Below are 19,291 nucleotides of genomic sequence, written 5' to 3'. Positions count from 1 at the left end.
TATGTTTATTTGCTGAAGTTGATGATTTCCATTGACTCAGATTTTCTACATTCTACTAAATGAGAGAATTCGAGGCACCTAGTCTCCCCAAGGGGAAGGAAAGGTTATAATTCTTCTCTATGTGTAACTTTATTCTTTTCAAAGGCCTATGTGCATCAGGAAAGGAAACAATTTTTTGTTTTTGTTATTTCTAAAGTTACTTAGTTGCATAGTACATGTTAAGATGTTTTTAGCTAACTTTTCTTATATTAAAGCAGGAGCTCCCTCTAGCAAGAAGACCCCCTCTGGGGTGCCAGCACATCTGGTCCCGTCCCCAAGGCGCTTGGCGAAACTGCAAGCAGATGGCCAGATAACAGAGCCTCTCTCTGGAATACAGACTCACGCACAGGTCCCTGAACATCAGAACCTGGCCCCCTCCCAGAACCAAGAGCTGACCCAGGAGGGAGCAGCCCATCAAGAAGAACGTTCTCCCAGTAGCCATGTCAGTGCTCAGCCTCCTCCACAGCCCCCTCCACAGCCCAGCTCCTCAGCACCTGGTACTTCCCAGCAGGCCCAAGACTTATCCTCAAACCAGAAGGAAGGGGATGTTCAACAATCAGATCTTTCTTCAAAAATAATGACGGAGCTCCCTGAAAATGAGTCCCAGACATCTGAGGCAAAAGCAGATAAAATAGGGCAGTCTTCCATCGTTCCTTCCCAGGAGGCTTCTCAGCACCCTGACCAAGCTCCAGCTCGCAGCCCTCAACCAGACCAGGATGAGGAATCAGGGGAGGCCAAGGTAACCTCCACTGGCCCTCCCCCATCTGAGGCTCCCCCGGGGTCTGGCCCAACATCCCTCAGCCCCCAGAGAACCCAGGATGAGGAAGCCAAGTCCGCTGATCTGCCACCCAACAGTGCCCATTATGAGCCTCCAAGAGACCCCTCCCACCCTAATGCGGCCAAAATACCGGGATCATCTCCAGAACAACCTCTGGAAGAGGAAATCCCCAAAGCAGAATTGGTTCGGGTTAGCACTCCTTACCCAGAATTGCCACAACCTCAGGACTCAGCAGCTATCAAACAGACCCAGGACAAGAGCGACCCAATGACTTTGCTCCCCAGAAGCCGCCTGGCTCCCACCAGGCTGCCCCAGCCTCAGGTCCTTGCTCCACTCCAGAGCCGGAGGCCCACCCCCAAACTCCTGTCACCCAGCAGGGAGGAAGCTTTAGAAACAGCCTCAGATCCAACTGTGACTTCCTCTCCCAGGCCTCCACTAGCTCAGGAAGGAGACCCCAGTAAACTTCCTCCCATCAGCCCTCCCCATTCCAAACCACCACAAAATCCGAGCTCCTATCCAGACCATAGTCCTCAGCAAGTCCAAGAAGAAAAGGTCAGGGAGGTGAAGCTCCCTCTTATCAGCCCCCCCATCCAGGAGCACATGCCACAGCCTGCCCCCGATCTGCCCCAGGAAGAGGAGGCTCAGGTCGTTAGGCTCCCACAAATTCCCACTCCCTTCTCTGAACAGCGGCTGCCTCAGAACACAGGGCCTCCCCATGATTCAAGGCCCGCAAAGGGAAGGCAAGCTCCAAAAGCAGGCCACACTTCCAGCAAGATTTCAGATGTACAGGCCGTACCCCAAAACCAAAAACCAGTGCAACAGATAGGAACTAGGAAAAAAAAACTCCCTGTCCAAAGAGAGACAACTAAAGGGACAGGGCATCTGAAAAAGGCACTTAGAAGCCATCAGACAGCCTTGCAGCCAGAATCCCAGAGTAAGATGACTCCCCCAAAGGTTCCCAACCACCCTAATCCTAGCCCACCTCCGAGTCCTCAGGGGAACCAGAGGAGAAAAGTCCATGCACCAGAAATCCCTGAGCCAACCCATGCTGAACCATTGCCTAAGGATCCCCAGTTACCAGAAGAGAAGCGGGAAAAGGAACATTCTTCCAGAAAAAAAGCCAGTGCCAGCCTCCCCACAGATGACCTGGTTCAGAAGGGAACTGTGTCCAAAAAAGGACCATCCTCAAAAAGAAGGAATTCTGGAGGATTGTCTCAAGAGGCTAAAGCGGCCCTCAGTGGTGGTCCCCCAACTCAGGAGGGTCAGCCCCTGCCCAGGAGACCTCTCCAGAGTGAAACTTCCTCTGCAGAGTCCAGACCAGATGATTCTGCTTCTAGGCTACATCCGAGGAGAAAAGAAGAGGCTCATAAGAGGGGAAGATTTCCGAAGAGAGAGGCTATTTTGGACTCCCCGGCGCAGGCTTCCACCCAGCAGCTTGTCCAAGGGACGCAAGCCCTGAAGGGGACCAGTCAGACCAAAGAGAGCTCTGTCCAAAGGGACAGCGCTCCTGGGCAGCAAGCCAGAGACAAACACAGCCGGAAACATGGGGGAGCACCAAAGGACAGGAGCTCAGCTACACCCCAGAGTCCCGTGTCTGCCGAGGAGCGGGGCAGCTGGGAAGGAAGACTGCGAGCCAGGGGCAGTCAGAGCACCAAGGTGTGAGCCACCCTTGGAGCACTGGGTCCCTGGGTCTCTAACATCTGTGCCTCTTGGAGGCAGTGCTGTCACAGAAAGGAAAGTGATGGCCAGGCCACCATGACTCCATATCCCAGCTTCCTTCTGCCACCTGCATAAGCATGAGGGGGTGGGCACCAGCCCTGCCCAGCCTTTGGGTTCTTAGAAGGCAGCAAGTCTGTGCGAATTCTTGTGGTTTGCCACTGTAGCCTCAAAGAGCAGCCCCTCGAGTGGGGTACTCCAGCAAGCTGTAGAGCTGGTCTTAACAGATCTGATGCCAGCAGGGAGCCTGTGTGTCTAGACTTGTATGAATTCCAATATGTGCTCGAACTCTGGCTGAAACAATGTCACGTTGCCATTGTTTTTATTGACTCCATTAAGAAAAGTCACTTCTGGATGAGAAAATTCTCACCTGCCTCTTGCTTTATCAAGGGATCCAGAAGGAGAACTCTGAGAAAGGAAGCCTTTGCAGTTTCTGGGTCTTGGTCACTCCCGCCAAGGTTCCAGACCCACAGTTAATGCATGGGAGTCTTTGGAAGGGCAGGGGACACGTTCCTTGCACAATGACACTGTGATTGCTGAGTCCTCCGGGTTTGCGTTGGCATATATGACTTGAAACTTACTTTTGCTTAATGTTTATTTCAGGATGAATACCTTCCTACTCTCTCCGAATAGGAACCTCATGTAAATTAGCCCGTGCCTTCATTGTGCTAAACCACCTGGCTGAATCAGTGAAAAGGGTTAGTAGGGAGAAGATGGAGCGGAGTTCTTTTTACTTCATTAACTCATACCATCAGGATCCCTTTGCTGACAAGTGACTGGGGTCCGACCTGAGGTAGCTTACGGGAATCTACGAGAAGGGAGTGGAAAGTCTCCCACAACCAAATTATGGGGAGGGTAGAGGTAGAGCTGAGCCTACCTCAGAACTGGGGACCAGTTATTGAACATAACCCAGACTCTAGTCATCCCCAGTATTTTCTGTCATTAACAGCACTCTTGTCATTTCTCTTTTTCTTTCTCCATGGTGGCTCTTTATCTTTGGTTCCGACGGACTCCATAGAAGTTTCTGCACATGGCAGGGAACACGGCCACCAGTACTTCTCAAGTCTTATATGTGGTTTTACATCTGGCAGCTCCCACTACTAGAAAGGGATTAATTTGCATGTTCTTTAATCTTAAAATTAAAAAAAAAAATTCAGGGAAAGATATTGACTGGCCTGGCTTGGGCCAAGTGTTCATTCTTAAACTAATCTACTCTGGCCAGAGACAGGGTCCCATACATGTCACCATTGGTGCCCCCTCCTCGAGTACATGGCAACTGCATTCCCGGACAGCAGGGACTAAGAGCAAAGCAGCTAACCTGGGATCTGGCTCTTAAAGGGTTACAAGGTATTTATTGAGTACTTACTATGTAGATAGCAGCATCGGAAACTATGTTTGGCATCCTGTATTTCCAAAAGAGAAAAAATGGAGGACTAAATGCCTGTATAAATGGATCTTATCATATACAAAACGTATGTGTCCACGAAATTGTATGTATGGCAGATGTTATTTCAAGTTCAGTAGTGGAAATTGACATTTTTAAAATCCAGGAGGCAGGAATCCTCTTGTAAAATGAAGAGCGTATGTTATGCCAATAATTACCCTTTGATTTATCTGATTTGTCAAAGATGACCATAGTAAGGTGAATTTTTTTTTAACATATCGTAACTTACATTTATGGATTAGTCCAGTCATCCAACAAGCATTGATTGAGCACCTTCTAGCTGCCAGACTGCTGGCTGCTAGATGTACACAGTGAGATGATGAGGAGCTCCGTTTTTTATCCAGAGAGACAGATAAGAGAGTTCATTACAACACCATGTGATTGGGGTAGCCGGAAGCCCCACAGCACACTGGGCCAGGTTTAAACATCAAATAGGCAAACCCATTTATTAACTTTTCCAGAATATCATAAGGATGATATGGAAGGACACTGAATCTAGCTTGGGATGGGAGAATTAGATCACAAAACACTTCCGAAAGGAGCTTATCTTTCAGCCAAGTCATCAAGGTTGCAAAATTAGAATGATGGGAGAGAGTGAAGGTTTCTTGGAAAAGGGAACAGCATATGTCTAAGCGTGGCCGTAAGAGCAGGCGCAGCATTTCTTTTGAGGACCCGGATGTCAGGTGTCTGTAGATCCAAAGGGCGTTTTGTGCTAATAATGAGTTTAGAAACTTGATCTAACAGTGGGGAGCCATTGAATAGTTAAATTTTTATCTTAGAGGCATGTGTCTAGAGTTGGTATGGAGGATACCTTTAAGGAAGTACAGGGGGTAGGAAGGATGGCTGGGAAGCTATTGCGATAGTTCTAACAAGATGGTGAGGGCCTGTAATAAGGCACTGTGGCAGGAATAGTCAGATTCAGGAGATATCTGGGTGGGACATGGTGGGGGCTTGGGGAGGACAGATGTGAAGAAAATAAGGATAATCACCCCTTGTTTTATGAGCCATGAATGGTGCATCTCAGAAGCGCTGATACCTCACTTAGGCGAGAACTTTAGAAAAATACGTGGTTTCCTCCTCGGGCAACTGGTTCTGAGGCCGCTTAGGGCATTCAAGGTTGCACTTTTCTTAGGGTTCTAAAGGGAAGTGAAAAGCCAGGTTTCCCTTTGTTTGACTTAGAGGAAGCTCTAGCTCCCTTCCCGGGGGTTCGTGATGGTAGAAGGTTTGTGTTTTGATGGCATGTAAAAATGTCCTGGGTTCAGAGCAGCTGGTCAATACTTTGTTTGTTGTCCAAGGAAGGGAGTAGCAAAGATCACTAACTCCTCTGTGGTGGGAGTATTTTACTGCTATTATTGATTTTCTTGGTATAGCGGAAACTTCTGCTTTTAAGCTGTATAAGAATTGTCATTTTCCATCTACGTTTACAAAGTTCACATCACTTCCATTTGCTGTATTCCTCAGCAAAGTGGTCTTTATGGGACAACAAAAAACACTGCAGAACTTTAGTCCCTCTATTAGCTAATGTGATCTTTAGCTTTTCAAAGGAAGTCTGGCAGCTAGTGTTCACATCAACAGAGATAATATAGTTCCACTGGGCTTAAGAGACTTCTTCAAATATTTAAAAAGCTAAATCCGTTGTTTTAAAGCTTCAAAAGAGAATTGGACAAAGGACATGATCAGGTAATTCACAATAGAGGAGAGAAAAATGGCCAAAATACATGTCAAAATGCATTTAGCTTTCAGTACTTCTGTAAATTAAAATGGATTAGATTTTGGGGGTTACCAAACTGGCAAAGATGGAAAGCAAATTAATGCCTATTCTTGGTAAGGTTGAGGGGAAACACACTTTCTGTGTCATCACTGAGAAAGTAAGTTGGCACCACTTTTGGGGGGACAGTTGTGCAATATCTGTCAGAGCCTGTAAATATTGCCTATGTTTAAACTGGTAATTCTAACTATGACTTATCCCAAGGAAGTAATTGACATAGAACGATGTTCCCATTAATGTCTTTATAATAAATTCTGGAAGTAATATAGCCACCCAATGGGATTTTAAAAATAACTTACGGAAAAGTTACGGTTTAGCCATATGCTAAAATGTTACATTGCCATTATAATCTGTTGTAGACGAATGTAGAGAAGAATATTTGTTACATACTAAGGAAAAAACAGATTAAGGAGGTAAAACCAGTATGGTTCCAGTTGTGAGTTCTGGGTTGTCAGATTATGAATAATTTCTATTTTCTCATTTATGTTTTTAGTATTTTCCAAATTTTCTACAATGAACCTGTGTTTATTTGGAAAAGGTTACATAGAATCAAATTCACATGTATGAAAACCTGTCCTGTGAAAGCGCAACCTTATGTTATGTTATGTTCTCTTTCAGTTTGGCATACATAATGAGGAACTTTCTTAAAGTTAGAAGTCACGTACAAAGGAATAAACAGGTTTTCTCTAGAACTCTGTGTTGGAAATCTTACGAGAAGCTTCCATATGTCAGGCGATTAGTTGGGCTGGATAAAATTTAAGGTTGCTTTTATGATTTAATCCATTTACTACAACAGGCTCTACAGGCTGGCTATGGAGAATCCAGCAGTCTATTTAATTGAAAATAAAGCTTAGTACTAGAAAATCTATGCACTTAGGGCTCATTAGAACAGTGGCTTTCAAACTTTGAGACCCCAAATCCATTAACTAGGAATACATTTTACAATATCATCACCCTCACACAGACACGTGTAGGAGACACCTTCCTATAGTGATAAACCCAGATGTTTTCTGTTTTACTTAATCCCAATTTCTAAAAATGCTGGCCGTATCCTACAAAATGCAGATCCCACAATTCAGTTTGCAACCCGTGATTGGAAAACCCTTGTGCTGAGCTCTCTGGAGCTTTGCTCTGGTGGTGTTCCTGGAGGCCTGTTTGACTAGATGCTTCCCTGTGCTGGTTGTTCATGTGTGATGGGATGAGTGGCCATGAATGACCTAAACGCTGAATTCCTTTCTGGGACAACAGCAAGGATCCAGTGGATTGGCAGTTACACTCTTTGTCAGTATTAGGGCTCCAGAGAAGGTATGTCCAAAAATCTTAGGCACAAAAATAAGTTCTTAGGTAAAGCAAGAAAAAAACCACTTTGAAACTTTTTGGATCAGTAGTGTTTTCAGAACTAAGGACTTAGCTGACTCCCTTTCCTTTTGCTCCATGACAACCCTGAAATCATCTTGTTAACATAAAAGATCTTCCAAACTCCACTTTAGGTAATTGTGCTATTTATGTAGTGTCTAGCACAATATGTTCATAACTGAATTTAATTAATTTCTCAGTTCAATCTGGAAGATGTGATTCTAGAAATCACTTTTTATTTATTATTATTATTGAGGAGGCATTCAGGGAAAAGGATAATAAGAGCCTAACAATTTCTTTGTGTTGATGATAGGTAAATAATGTCAGACCACCAAATCTTTCACCTCCAAGATGATTATGAGAGTGTGAGCATGATTAGCAAAAGCCGGAGGCTTTTTAAAAATTTATTTGGCAGAGATCACAGGTAGGCAGAGAGGCAGGCAGAGAGAGAGGAGGAAGCAGGCTCCCTGCTGAGCAGAGAGCCCCAAGTGGGGCTCAGTCCCAGGACTCTGGGATCATGACCTAAGCCAAAGGCAGAGGCTTAACCCACTGAGCCACCCAGGCGCCCCGTCGGAGGCTTTTTTAAAAAGTTTATAACCTTAGAAATTCTTAATTTCAAATAACTAACTGTCCACATAATCACTGGAAATCCCAGCACTAGTACAGTCTAGCTGTGTGACCTTGGGAAAGTTACAGAGTTCTCATGTAGAGACGATGACCAACCTCAATTATTGTTAGGAGTAAATGAGTTAATTGAAAGAAAATGTCTGTACATAGTAAGTGTGTATATGAATGTTAGTGTTAACATGTAAGCCGCAAAAAAAAAAAAAAAAAAGATAGCATTTTATCATTAATAAACCATTCAATCTACCATTCAAACTAGATAGAAGTATTTGGCAAATAGGATGGTCTTCTCTGAAAATCCTTTTAAAAACCTTCATGACCTTGATTGAATTAAGGAGCTTAAACAGAATTAGGATAATGTTGGGAAGAAATTTTAGTAAAGTGGTGTATTACAGAGATGAAGAGATTATTTGATGGGCGTTCACACACAGCATTGCAGCTTGGAGATTGAGCTGGGGAAACATCAGCTCTAGAGTTGTTATGAAATCTCCTGGTGATACACATGGGAAATGCTTGTCATGGCAGCTGGCACATAGTACATGCTCAATAAATGTTATCTGTTATTTTATTATGATATTTCTTTATTGATAAAGTCAAAGCCATTTATATTTTGCATTTCAAATTGGTTGGGTAGTAAGTACTGTCAAGTTACTTAACTTAAAATCAACTACCAGGTAGTAGGCATTCTGTTTTCCTTTGGTGATGTGTTGAGGCAAAAACAAGGCAAAACAAAGAAACAAACAAAAAAAGTCTTTCCTAGAGGAATTGACCAATGATGTACCATTTTTGAAAAAGCTGTTCTTGAAGAATGATCCCTTAAGAAGCACCTTGCGCTTGCTAGAGGTGAGAGTATATGACTGGGTGGAAGTCTCATCCGCAGCCTTATTATCAAACATATTACTTAGAAGAAGGCTTTCATATGTATCCAAACTTCCTGAAGATTTCTCTCCTTTTTTCTGCTGCTTCTTTCTCTTGCCCAAGTGCTGGACATAGGCAGATCTTACATACTAAGTTTCTCATCTTGAAATTTGCCTGCCCTATATCTTATCTCCTTCAAAGCATCGATTGACTATTTCATGATAAACTCATACATTTAAAAAAGGAAGAAATTCAGGGTACTACTGTTATATGTTCTATTTTATTCTATTTTTAAGTTTATTTTTATATTAATTTTTAAGTAATCTCTATACCCAGCATGGGGCTTGAACTCCCAACCTTGAGACCAAGTGTCACACGCTCCACTGACTAAGCTGGCCAGGCATTCCTGTTATATGTTCAAATTAGGACATTGTAAATGCAGGGACCAAATATTGAGCCCATTAGCTCAGCTATATTGAGGAGGTTTCAGTGTGAAGTTCAATGGAAAGAAATATTCTTTTGTGTACCTCATTCTCTCTGTGTGAGAATATACGTTCACATGCTTTCCTCTGTCCTGATAAAGACTCTGTTCGCTATTTAAGTAGCTGATTACTCTTTGATTGGAAACTTATGAATAGAGCACTTTACTGTAAGAAGGATTTAATAAGTGTATTCATTTTACCATTTAGAACATAAATATTATTACTGTTTCCTTGGTCTTGGTAGCTTTCCTCTATAAAAGCTTATTTTACTATGGAAAACTATTATGGATATTGTGTGAAATTTTAGTTGCTTTTATTCCTTACTTGGAAGCACAGATAGAAAAGACTTTCAAGATTTAATTCTGTCCTAGAAAAATAGCTTTTTTTCAGAAGCTTCAGTTTTGTGATAATACTTCCTGATGAATTGAGTTTTCCTTAATTTTCAACTAAAATTATGTAACTCTCATTAAAAATAAATAAATATTGTATCATAGATTATTGTGCCTTAATTTGGTTTTATCCTTTTTAATGGTTACATATTTCATTAATGACTCCTTTATAGTGATTTGCCAAGTATTTGTATATTTTATATGTGTATGTGTTTAATCATGGTAAAAATAAATTACTCTCTTTAGTTTAAAAAAAAACACCTCACTATTACCTACATAAACGTGTGTGTTTGTTTTTTAACCTCATTTGAATGGGGTGGGGGGGTGAATGAATGATTCTGAAACCATCCAGTTATCTGAGAACTTTTGTTTGAAAATTAAAGCCTATTTCCAAATCATACATTTTCTATGGCTTTGAAACAGAAAAATTCCAGTTGATTGATTTTTCCCAGGGTTTTTTTTTTTAATGCTAAAAATATATACATTTACAAGTGTTTAGTTTCATATTTTTGAACAGGAAAATGACTTAGTTGCTTTGCTATATACCTAATCTCATTAATGTAGAAAAATTGGTTATTCAAATAGGGATTTTTGTTTCTAAAAATATTCACAGTCTGATTCTCAAATTCTAATTTTATTACTAGTTATTGACATGGCTATGTGGCTGCATACCTATAATGTCAGATCAACATTTTGTATTCCCTCCTTTATGCAGGAAAAGGCCTTGTTTTGTCTGTGTAAGGGTAGGATATTAAATATATACTCAACATGTTTTATTCTCAGGTACATGGCTCATAATGCATTTGTTATTTAGGTTGGGTTCTATGCGGCTTCTTTTAAAATGTTTTATGCATGTTATTTTAATTCACTTGACTACAACGGGATGGAAGTCTAAATAAAAGATCTAAGCTACTTAGAATTAATTTAAGATGTACTTCCACTTGTTTCAGTTAATTCATTTATATTTTCCTGCATTTAATAATGCATAAAATCCATAAATCCATAAAATAACTTTAAAATCTGTCATGCATCATTAAATTCATTTGTGCTTCATTGTAGGTGTTTAAATAAATTTAACTAGCTTTTATACTGAAGAACTTGGTTGTTTTTGTGGACTGTAATTTACATGTATATTTTAATGTTGCCTCAAGGTTGTCTTTAATGTAGATACTTTGAATAAGATTATGTTAAGAAACTTGTTGCAGGTTATTGTAACAGTGGTAATTTTATATATATATATATATATTTTTTTTTTTTTTGAGAAGCAAAATCCCTTGTTCATTGATGTATTAAGACAGTAGAAACTGTTTTCAGAACTGTATGAAACTCTTCATTATAGGAGTTCAACTCATTAACGTGGTGGCATTACAAGGTAGTTTAATAGTAATGTAAATACATTATCTTTACCACTGTATCATCACATTGACTTGTTCACACCCTGGTACAAATTGCTTATGGCTCAGAAAGGTAGAAAAAAGAACCCTGACACATAGACTGGAAATTTTTGTGGAAATTTTCTCAATGCAAATAGCTTCTATTTCTTTAATTTTTATAACTTTTAATTGTTTATAGCTTTTCTCAAATTATTCTGCTCTTTTTCACAATGCTTTTGGTTCTCAGAGTCCCATCAAGGTGACAAGCGTCCTCTTTCTTTCTTTTTCTTGAGCACAGTCTCCATCATCTCCCACTCACTATGCCCCTCCCCCCCAACCTTCCTTCAGCCATATCCGTTCTTTCCCATAGTTCAGTTAAGCATGCTCCTGGGTCCTTATAAAAAAGCATCTCTTTCTGCATGATAATGCTTTTGTCCCAGACAGTTGAATGCTTTTCTTGTGATTGTAGTTGCCTGTTCAGATGTCACCCCCTTAGATAGATCTTCTCTGACCATCATGCCCTCTCTTGCTCTGTCCCCTTCTCTGGCTGCCCATCGCTTCAGTGCTCGAATTACCGCCTGTAGCATCTGACGCGAAGTTCGTCTCTCTCCAGCATGAGGCTGTAATTCCCATAGCTCAGGGGATGGACTTTTTATCTATTGCCGAATCTCCAACATCAAGAGCCCTGGCTGGCACAGCAGGTACTCAACAAATACGGACTGAGTGGTTTCTCCATCATGAAGATTTAACAAAGAAGGTCTCCACATGCGATGATTCCTTATTGTCACTGGGACTGTCACAACCGTAGTTACCCGCAGCGCTTCTCAGATTGCCCTGTTGCCTGGAATTCCTCGGGTGTGGACTTACTTCTTGTATCTTCTGAGTCTCTGCCTCTGTCTTTCTGTCTTTCTCAAGGCAGGTGTTGGGTTGTGGAGCTTTAGACTTTCCCACAGGATTAAATACTTTGACTCGCCTACCAGTGTTCTCCTTCTCTCCCTGGCCCGGGACCATCACACCATCTGGTGGGAGCTTGAGTTCAGGTTCTCCATACAAGCACGTAACCCAGGATCACAGGCCTGATTCCCTACAGGTGCTTCCATCCTCAGTTCTACCGAGACTCCGTGTCCAACCACAGTCCCTTAGTCTGTGCGCCGCCATTCCCAGACACCCGCTTTGCGGCTTCTCACAGTATCAAGAGCCCAGGGCTTCTGCCTCGGGAACATAGGGACTGGCCTCTCCCAGTCCAGAAACCTCAGCCGCAGGAGCACTCAGATTTCTTGGCATCGATTCCCGCTCTTCTGACTGGGAACCTTCACTTCCAGCACCTGGAAATTTTTCTTTCTTGCTTTCTCAGCTGTGCTATGTACGACACATTTCTGTTATATATCATCTAGTGTTTTCTTATCTTTGGGTCAAGAGAGCTTCCCATGTCTGCTCAGTCAGCCATTTGACTGGTGGAACATGAGGGGACCATTTATTCTGGCATTTAAAAATTTTTTACTTTAGCATTTTTAAAGCAATATTCCTGAAATCGTTGATGCTCATATATATCCAAAAGCATTTACACCAGGGGTCTCTGTAGATGAGCAGTGATAGAAATTTAGATTCTTTATATCCTAGGTCTCTGGACATTCTAATAATGTTTTAAAGGACACTTTCAGCATTATTTATGAATAAAGTCTGTCAAACAGTGATCTCATCATCCATTCCATTATTTTTTTAAGTTGCTTCTCAGTGTTGCATGTTTTATTTTCTTCCTAGTGTTTTAGGAGAATTTTGTGAAACAGAAAGTTATTATCAGTGTGACGTTTAAGTATCTGGAAGGTATCGTGTGTGCCAAGATTTCCTTCAGTTCCCTTCATAAGCCTATCTTGATGAGCACCAAGTGTACTCCCAGGACATGTCTACTAGGTGCTGTGGCCTGACTTTACTATAATCAGTAATAATTATGACCTTGTTTTCTAAGACATTATTTTATTTAAAGATATTTTTAAATTTAAATTTATTTAATTTTATTTTTATTTATTTAAAGATAAAGGTATTTGTTAGAGAGAGTACACATAAGTAGGCAGAGGGAGAAACAGATTCCTCACTAGCAGGGAGCCCAATGCAGGACTCAATTCCTGGACCCTGGGATCATGACCTGAGCTGAAGGCAGACGGTTAACCGACTGAGCCACCCAGACATATTTTGAGTTGTGTTACTCTCAAGTTGAAATGCACAGACTTTAAGTATTGAGTTCGCTGTGTTTGGGACAATCCAGATACAAAGCATTTTCCTTACTTCAGAAAGTCCCCTGATGCTATTTCGTGCCTCTTATTTGCAAACTTTGGCTTCTTACCTCCCAGGGACTAAGATGCCTCTGCTGAAATCTGAAGATTCCGCTCGGAAGCTCTCCACTTTGAATCTGTGTGACCTCCTGGATTCTACAGACAGAAACTACTTTGTGAAATTATGGGCCAGACTTTCAGCCAAAAAAACCCCAGTGGTAAGGGGGGGGGGTCGGGGCGGGGGGCAGAGCTGCAGCCCAGCATTGCTCCGCTCAGACCAAAAGGGGATCGGGTATTTTGAGACTAAGTTTCACCAAAATTCTTTTCTGACTGGTATGAGCTAAAGCCAAATTTTATATATATATATATATATATATATATATATATATATATATTTAATATATATATATATATTTTTATAAACATATAATGTATTATTAGCCCCAGGGGTATATGTCTGTGAATCATCAGTCTTACACACTTCACAGCACTCACCATAGCACATACCCTCCCCAATGTCCATAACCTCACCCGCCTCTCCCAACCCCCTCCCCCCAGCAACCCTCAGTTTGTTTTGTGAGATTGAGAGTTTCTTATGGTTTGTCTTGAAGACAAATTTTTAGCCTCTTTCTACACCTGTACGAATAGACATGGGCTCTACAAAGAATATTCAGCGTAGCTTTCGTGAGTCCCTTTCCCTAGCCTTTAATCAAAACTTGGACATTCAGCTCTTCTCTTTAGCAAGAATAGAAAAGGACTTTGACAGCACTCATGTGGTAAAATATGCATTTCAGGAGAAAACTGGCTTTCCTGTTGGGGTAAAATGTCCAGTGTTCTTGGGCTGAGACTTGAAAGCGAGTCCACTCCTAGGCCCTGTTTTGTAACTTCCACAGAGCCACTCCTGTAACTTTGTTGCAGTTCAGGTTCCAGGACCATCCAGAAAAATCAGTCTGTGTGGGAGGACTGAGTGCAGCATTGTTGGCTCTGCTTGCAGATTAGGTTGTGCTCAGTTTCCTTTTGTCATAGTTCTATAGGATGGTCTGGGAATTTGAAGAGGCCTAACTCATAGCCACTGCTGTCACCATAGATGCGATAGGACTTGCCTTTTGGTTGTCAGGTCCTCGTTGGTGGTTCCTTAAGGTGAGGCTGTTGTTGGCAAATAATCACATCAGACTCTAAAGTCAGAACTGTAGGTGATGGCTGAAAGCTTCAGAGTGGTTACCTCCGATGAAAAGTCTTGGGCTGTGGTATATCCAGGCGTAGCTGTGCAGTGTACTTGGATCAAGTCCCACAACGCCAGTGTTCAAGGGGCAAGAAGCAGATGCCCAAGCAAGTGAGTTCACATAAGAGGTAGTTGCGTAGAAAACATGCGAGTGGGTTCCCGGTGCACCAGGAGCAGGGCTGCAGTACAGACCTCACAGGAACTGCCAGGCTCTAGAATGAACGAGTGAGGTGCTCAGGTTTCCCTGCCTTCCAGAGTCATCAACTTCCTGTCATCTCCGCTCCTGATTGTCGAGTGTTCTGTGGTCCTGTCTCTCCTGGCTGGCCTCCTCCACGCACACAGGCGTCCCTCTCACATCATTTAAACCCATTCCCATGCACGCCAGCCCTGACTCTCTGTGGCCTCTTGGCTCTGTGCTCCCAATTCCTGGCCACTTCTCTCGGTCTCTGTCATTCATATTGTGGGAGGCAAGAGAATCTAATTGGCCCGGCTGCACTTTTCAAGCCCTTCCCCAGAGATCATGCGAGACTGCTTGTCCAGTCACCTGCGGAAGGGTAAACGGCTCAGGTACCGATCAGGGCTTCCTAGGAGGAACAGACGGTGCATGCACTCCAAACACTTATCAATAATACGAATTTGTACCATGGTATGCAATGCAGGAAACATCATATTGATTTATCCAAAATAAATTAATTCTGGAATTGTTGTTATCAACCAGGATCTGTGGGAAATCAAATATCAGCCAGAGGAGTTGGGATTACTCCCATTCTTTGGGTCAAGTTCAAGAACCCTGAGGGTTACACCCTCCTAAAAGATTGAGGAAGAGCCCCTGGCTTCTAGAAAACCATGGTTACCATGGAGATGGCCCTAGTCTAAGGGCTTGAGTTCCACTCTGAGCCAGTGGCGCTGGTATTCTCCAAATCCTCTGCTACCAGGCCCTTACATAGGACTGGCCCCTAGGGAGCTCTCTCTCCAAGAAGAGCCTCTCAGCCTCTATCCGGGGAAATCTCTGTTCTTTACCGGTCAGTCTACCCCTTTCTTTCCACACTCATTATCCTCTTCTTGGCTGGTATGGCTTTATGCTTCTTGGGACTTAGCCTTGCTAATACAGGTTCTTCTTTCTGTCCCCAGGACAGAGCAGACCCACAACATAAAGTCCTGAACAAATTCTTAGCCACATTTACTCCTTCATAATGAAGTCTGCGTCCTGACACCCAGAACCCCTCACAACCCACTTTTGCTGTCCTGCTACACCACCTCACATAACACTGATGAGAAACGCACACCATGCATGTGCCGTGCCCCGCTGCCCGTGAGCGGGTACTCATGATGTGTTTAAATATGACCAATCTGAATTTCACCTGTTAGAGATCCTCCAGCCTTGACTAAAGACAGATTTTGTCTGGTTAAGGGCAATCAGGTATTTAGGAGTGAGAAAAGAAGGTCAGAAGAAGAGAAATGGGGGAAAGAAAAAAAAACCCAGACACACAATGTGTTTTTCACTATAATTCATGACCAACATTTCAGTATAAGGTTAATAAAAAGTTTGGAGAAACTGGAGAGGGAAGGGTATGATAAAAAGGCGGTGTGATCCGAGGGGCCCCCAGACGGAGTAGGGGGAAGGTAGTGCAGGCCACTTGGGGTCAAAGTAGTCTCATGAACTTTTCCATGGGTCACTCCTTCCTGGCAGTCACCTCCCTAGAAAACTGTTCAGCCCAGTTGTCCAGGGAATCCATAGCTTGGTCTAGAACATCTAGACCTGTTAGAGCGTTGGCAGTGACTGATCCTTGATGGTAATGATCCTCAAACACATTGCGCCTGGAGGTTCTGATATCTTTGCCAGTCAGTGCTGGTAGAGAAACAATGTAACAACAGTTTCATAGAGAAGCAAATCAAATCCCCAACAACCAGAATACATTCTTCAGAAATAGGTACAAAATACTCAATTGCTGCTGTCATATTGCTGCTGTCACATATGTGGGGCAGAATGTGCCTAAGGTTATTTTTAGTGTCTCGTTTTCTTTTAAAGATGATGGATTCGATGCTATTTTTAAATTTTAAGTACTTTTCAGATTTTAACCTTTGTGTAGTTGTTAACAAGACGAAATGAGCAATGTGACAGCGGAAGCTTTAGAAAGATGTTATCATGTTATGTTAGAGAACATAAATAGCCTTTACACAGCATTTGTAATTTGGAAAAGGCTTTTGTATAAATCATCTCATGTACCTTTCATTGAAACCCTTTAGAGAAGATGTTGTTTTGCTCATTTTACTTTCCCCAACATAAATTTCCATGTATTTTTTGAAACCTTTCAGTGGATTGAAGAAAGGAATAGCAACTTCCTCTGTCAAAAATCTGTATCTTAAATTGTTCCCTCCCAAAAGAAGAAATTTTTACGCTTTTTTGGGTGTCTTCACTGTAGGTCTAATGTATTCATATTTACTTTTAGAAGCTATCAAGAGAACCATTTGACAGTAATGGATAGGTGGAAATTTCCATCGTCTAGGCTTTTTGAGTTCTGTTTCTCTGAAGCTCCTTCCCATTGAATTGAAGACAGCATTCTTCTTCTCTGCTCAATCTACCCCAAACTCCCTGTGCACATGAGGTCTTTCTGTCTCATTCCTATATTTGAATATTCTACCCTTTACTTGTGCATAGCTTCTAACTACATGTATGTCAAAATGTGATTACAAAATTTAAGGTGGATTATCTATATAAATGTTAAAAGACAAAGCAAGAATACTTCTAGAAGATAATGTAAGAGAAGACTTTTATGACTTGGAGGCAGGTATAGATTCCTTAAATGTAATACAAAGAGCACTTTTACGAAGGAAACGTTTAAAACATTGGGGAACATTAAAATTAGTAACATGTCAATTAAAAAAAACAGAATTGAAGAGGAAAAAAGAGAAAGCACACAGAGCAGGATGATACTTATAATAAATATAACTAACAAAATGCTTTTATTTAGAATATATTTAAAAACTTTTTTTTAGGGAACCTGGGTGGCTCAGTGGGTTAAGCTGCTGCCTTCAGCTCAGGTCATGATCTCAGGGTCCTGGAATCGAGTCCCGCATCGGGCTCTCTGCTCGGCAGGGAGCCTGCTTCCTCCTCTCTCTCTCTCTCTGCCTGCCTCTCTGCCTACTTGTGATCTCTCTCTCTGTGTCAAATAAATAAATAAATAAATCTTTAAAAAAACAAAAACAAAAACAAAAAACTCTTTTTAAATTATTAAGAAAAAAATATACAGGAAAACCTCTTCACAAAGGATAATATCCAGCAGGCCAATAGTCATGCGAAGAGATAGTCAACCTCTTTATCAGGAAATGCAAATCATAGCCACAGTGAAATGCTGCTACACATACACTAGAAGCACTAAAATCATGAGCTGAGTGTTAGGATATGAACAGTAGAAACTCTTGTAGGACAGTTGGTGGGAGGTTCAATTTGTACACTTGAGAAAATAAAAGGGATTATCCACTAAAGTTGAGCATGACTCAGCAGTGGGATTCCAATGGAAATGTGGGGCCATGTGCACCAAAAGGTATGTGCAAGAATGTTCATAGTAGCCTTGTGTGTAGTGGTCTTAAACTGGAAACTCAGGTGTCCACTAGCAATAAATAGGCCAAGTGAAATTTTGAATATTCATGTAGTTAAAATATGTATAGCAATGCAAATGAACAAACTTCGCTCCATGGATATCTCTCTCAAACATCCTGTTGAACCAAAGAATGACTAAATCTAAAGAATGTGCACTATATGATTCTATTAATATATAAATGAAAAATTGGGAATTCTAAACCATAATACGTGGGGATGCATATTTGGGTGATAAAAGTATAAAAAAGGAGTGGTTACCATAACAGCCAGGAGACTGCTTATCTCGGGAGAGGGAAGGAGGTGGTAAAGGTTGAAAAGGACACAAGGGATGCCGGCACCTGGGGGTTTAGGAGGGCACCTGGTGTAGTGAAAGGAGTGTCATTTGTCTGTTCACTAGCTGGACAAGCCTCAATGAGTTACTTAACCTCTCTGGGGTTGGGTAGGATTTCCCACAGCTTGAAAAATCAAGGGCGATCTACAGGGTTTTCATCCAAGGGTGATGCTGAAACCAAAACCAGACAGAGGTACAACTACATGATCAATCTGAAGGACTGGAAGACAGTTAAGAATTCAGACCACAGTAGTAGAGCACAGTAGGGTGCGAGCTTCCTAGGGGCTGAGACTTAGCTTCCTGTCCTCTTGGATATAAATCTGGGAAAAGGGAAATAATGAGCTACAGGCGGTGTGGCCATGTGGGAAAGTAGTGTTCATAATCTGTGTGATGGCTTGTTGGAAGATGAGTTCATTCTGACTTTGTAGGTTAGCAGTCCTGCGAAGAGCCTTTGCTCTCCTAGCCATCCTGTCCATTCCCATATGTGGAAGGCTCCCCTTCTCCCCTCTTTCCTTCCTTAACTCTTTCCCTTTCTTTTTTCTCACTCATTCATCTTCCCTTCTTCTCACATGTCTTGAATTTGTTGAATCCCTTCTGTGTATAAGGATTAGATTTGCTTTTCAGTAGATATCAGGTATTTGCTTACTGGACCCTGTTCTAGACCCTAGAACAAAGTAGAACTGATCCTGCCCTTACTGAATGGAATAGTCTGGTAGAGATGCCTCTGGTCTCTTCTCTTTGGTGGATGAGGTCTGTGTATCTCTAGCCCTTCTACTACTGCTTCTTTATTTGAGTAGAAAATGGGCTAATGGAGCATGGAGACATTCTCAGGATTACTGGTGCCTAATACACCAACAGCTATGTTTTGTTTCTCATCTCTGGGATCACTGGGACCCACATGGCTTGTCTCCGTTAGGAAGAAATGTCCAAGAGTAGTATTCTTTGCTCTTCAAGTCTGGAAAAACATCACTAACATCATTTTTCTTGCTTGTGACTCTAATAGTTTATCAATATCAAATGCTTTCCATGGATTTGATCAT

General features: G+C 41.9%; 1 protein-coding gene across 8 annotated transcripts in view; it reads left to right on the top strand.

The window, feature by feature from the left end:
• Positions 1 to 19,291, top strand: part of LRGUK (leucine rich repeats and guanylate kinase domain containing) — a 139,122-nt gene that overhangs the window by 72,929 nt on the left and 46,902 nt on the right. For 5 of the 8 annotated variants that reach the window (XM_032304522.1, XM_032304525.1, XM_032304521.1 and 2 more), the window contains one exon: positions 255 to 6,584. In XM_032304522.1, coding sequence (XP_032160413.1) covers positions 255 to 2,479 — 2,225 coding nt within the window. In that variant the 3' untranslated portion in view covers positions 2,480 to 6,584. Of the gene's footprint in view, positions 1 to 254; positions 6,585 to 13,175; positions 13,316 to 19,291 lie in introns of those variants that run through there. The other 3 variants (XR_004276755.1, XM_032304526.1, XM_032304520.1) reach the window with 2 other exon arrangements.

This window comes from Mustela erminea, chromosome 11, assembly GCF_009829155.1.
Source record: "Mustela erminea isolate mMusErm1 chromosome 11, mMusErm1.Pri, whole genome shotgun sequence".
Taxonomy (NCBI): domain Eukaryota; kingdom Metazoa; phylum Chordata; class Mammalia; order Carnivora; family Mustelidae; genus Mustela; species Mustela erminea.
Note: the sequence above shows the minus strand (reverse complement) of the source record. Positions and strands in the feature narration are given on the sequence as shown.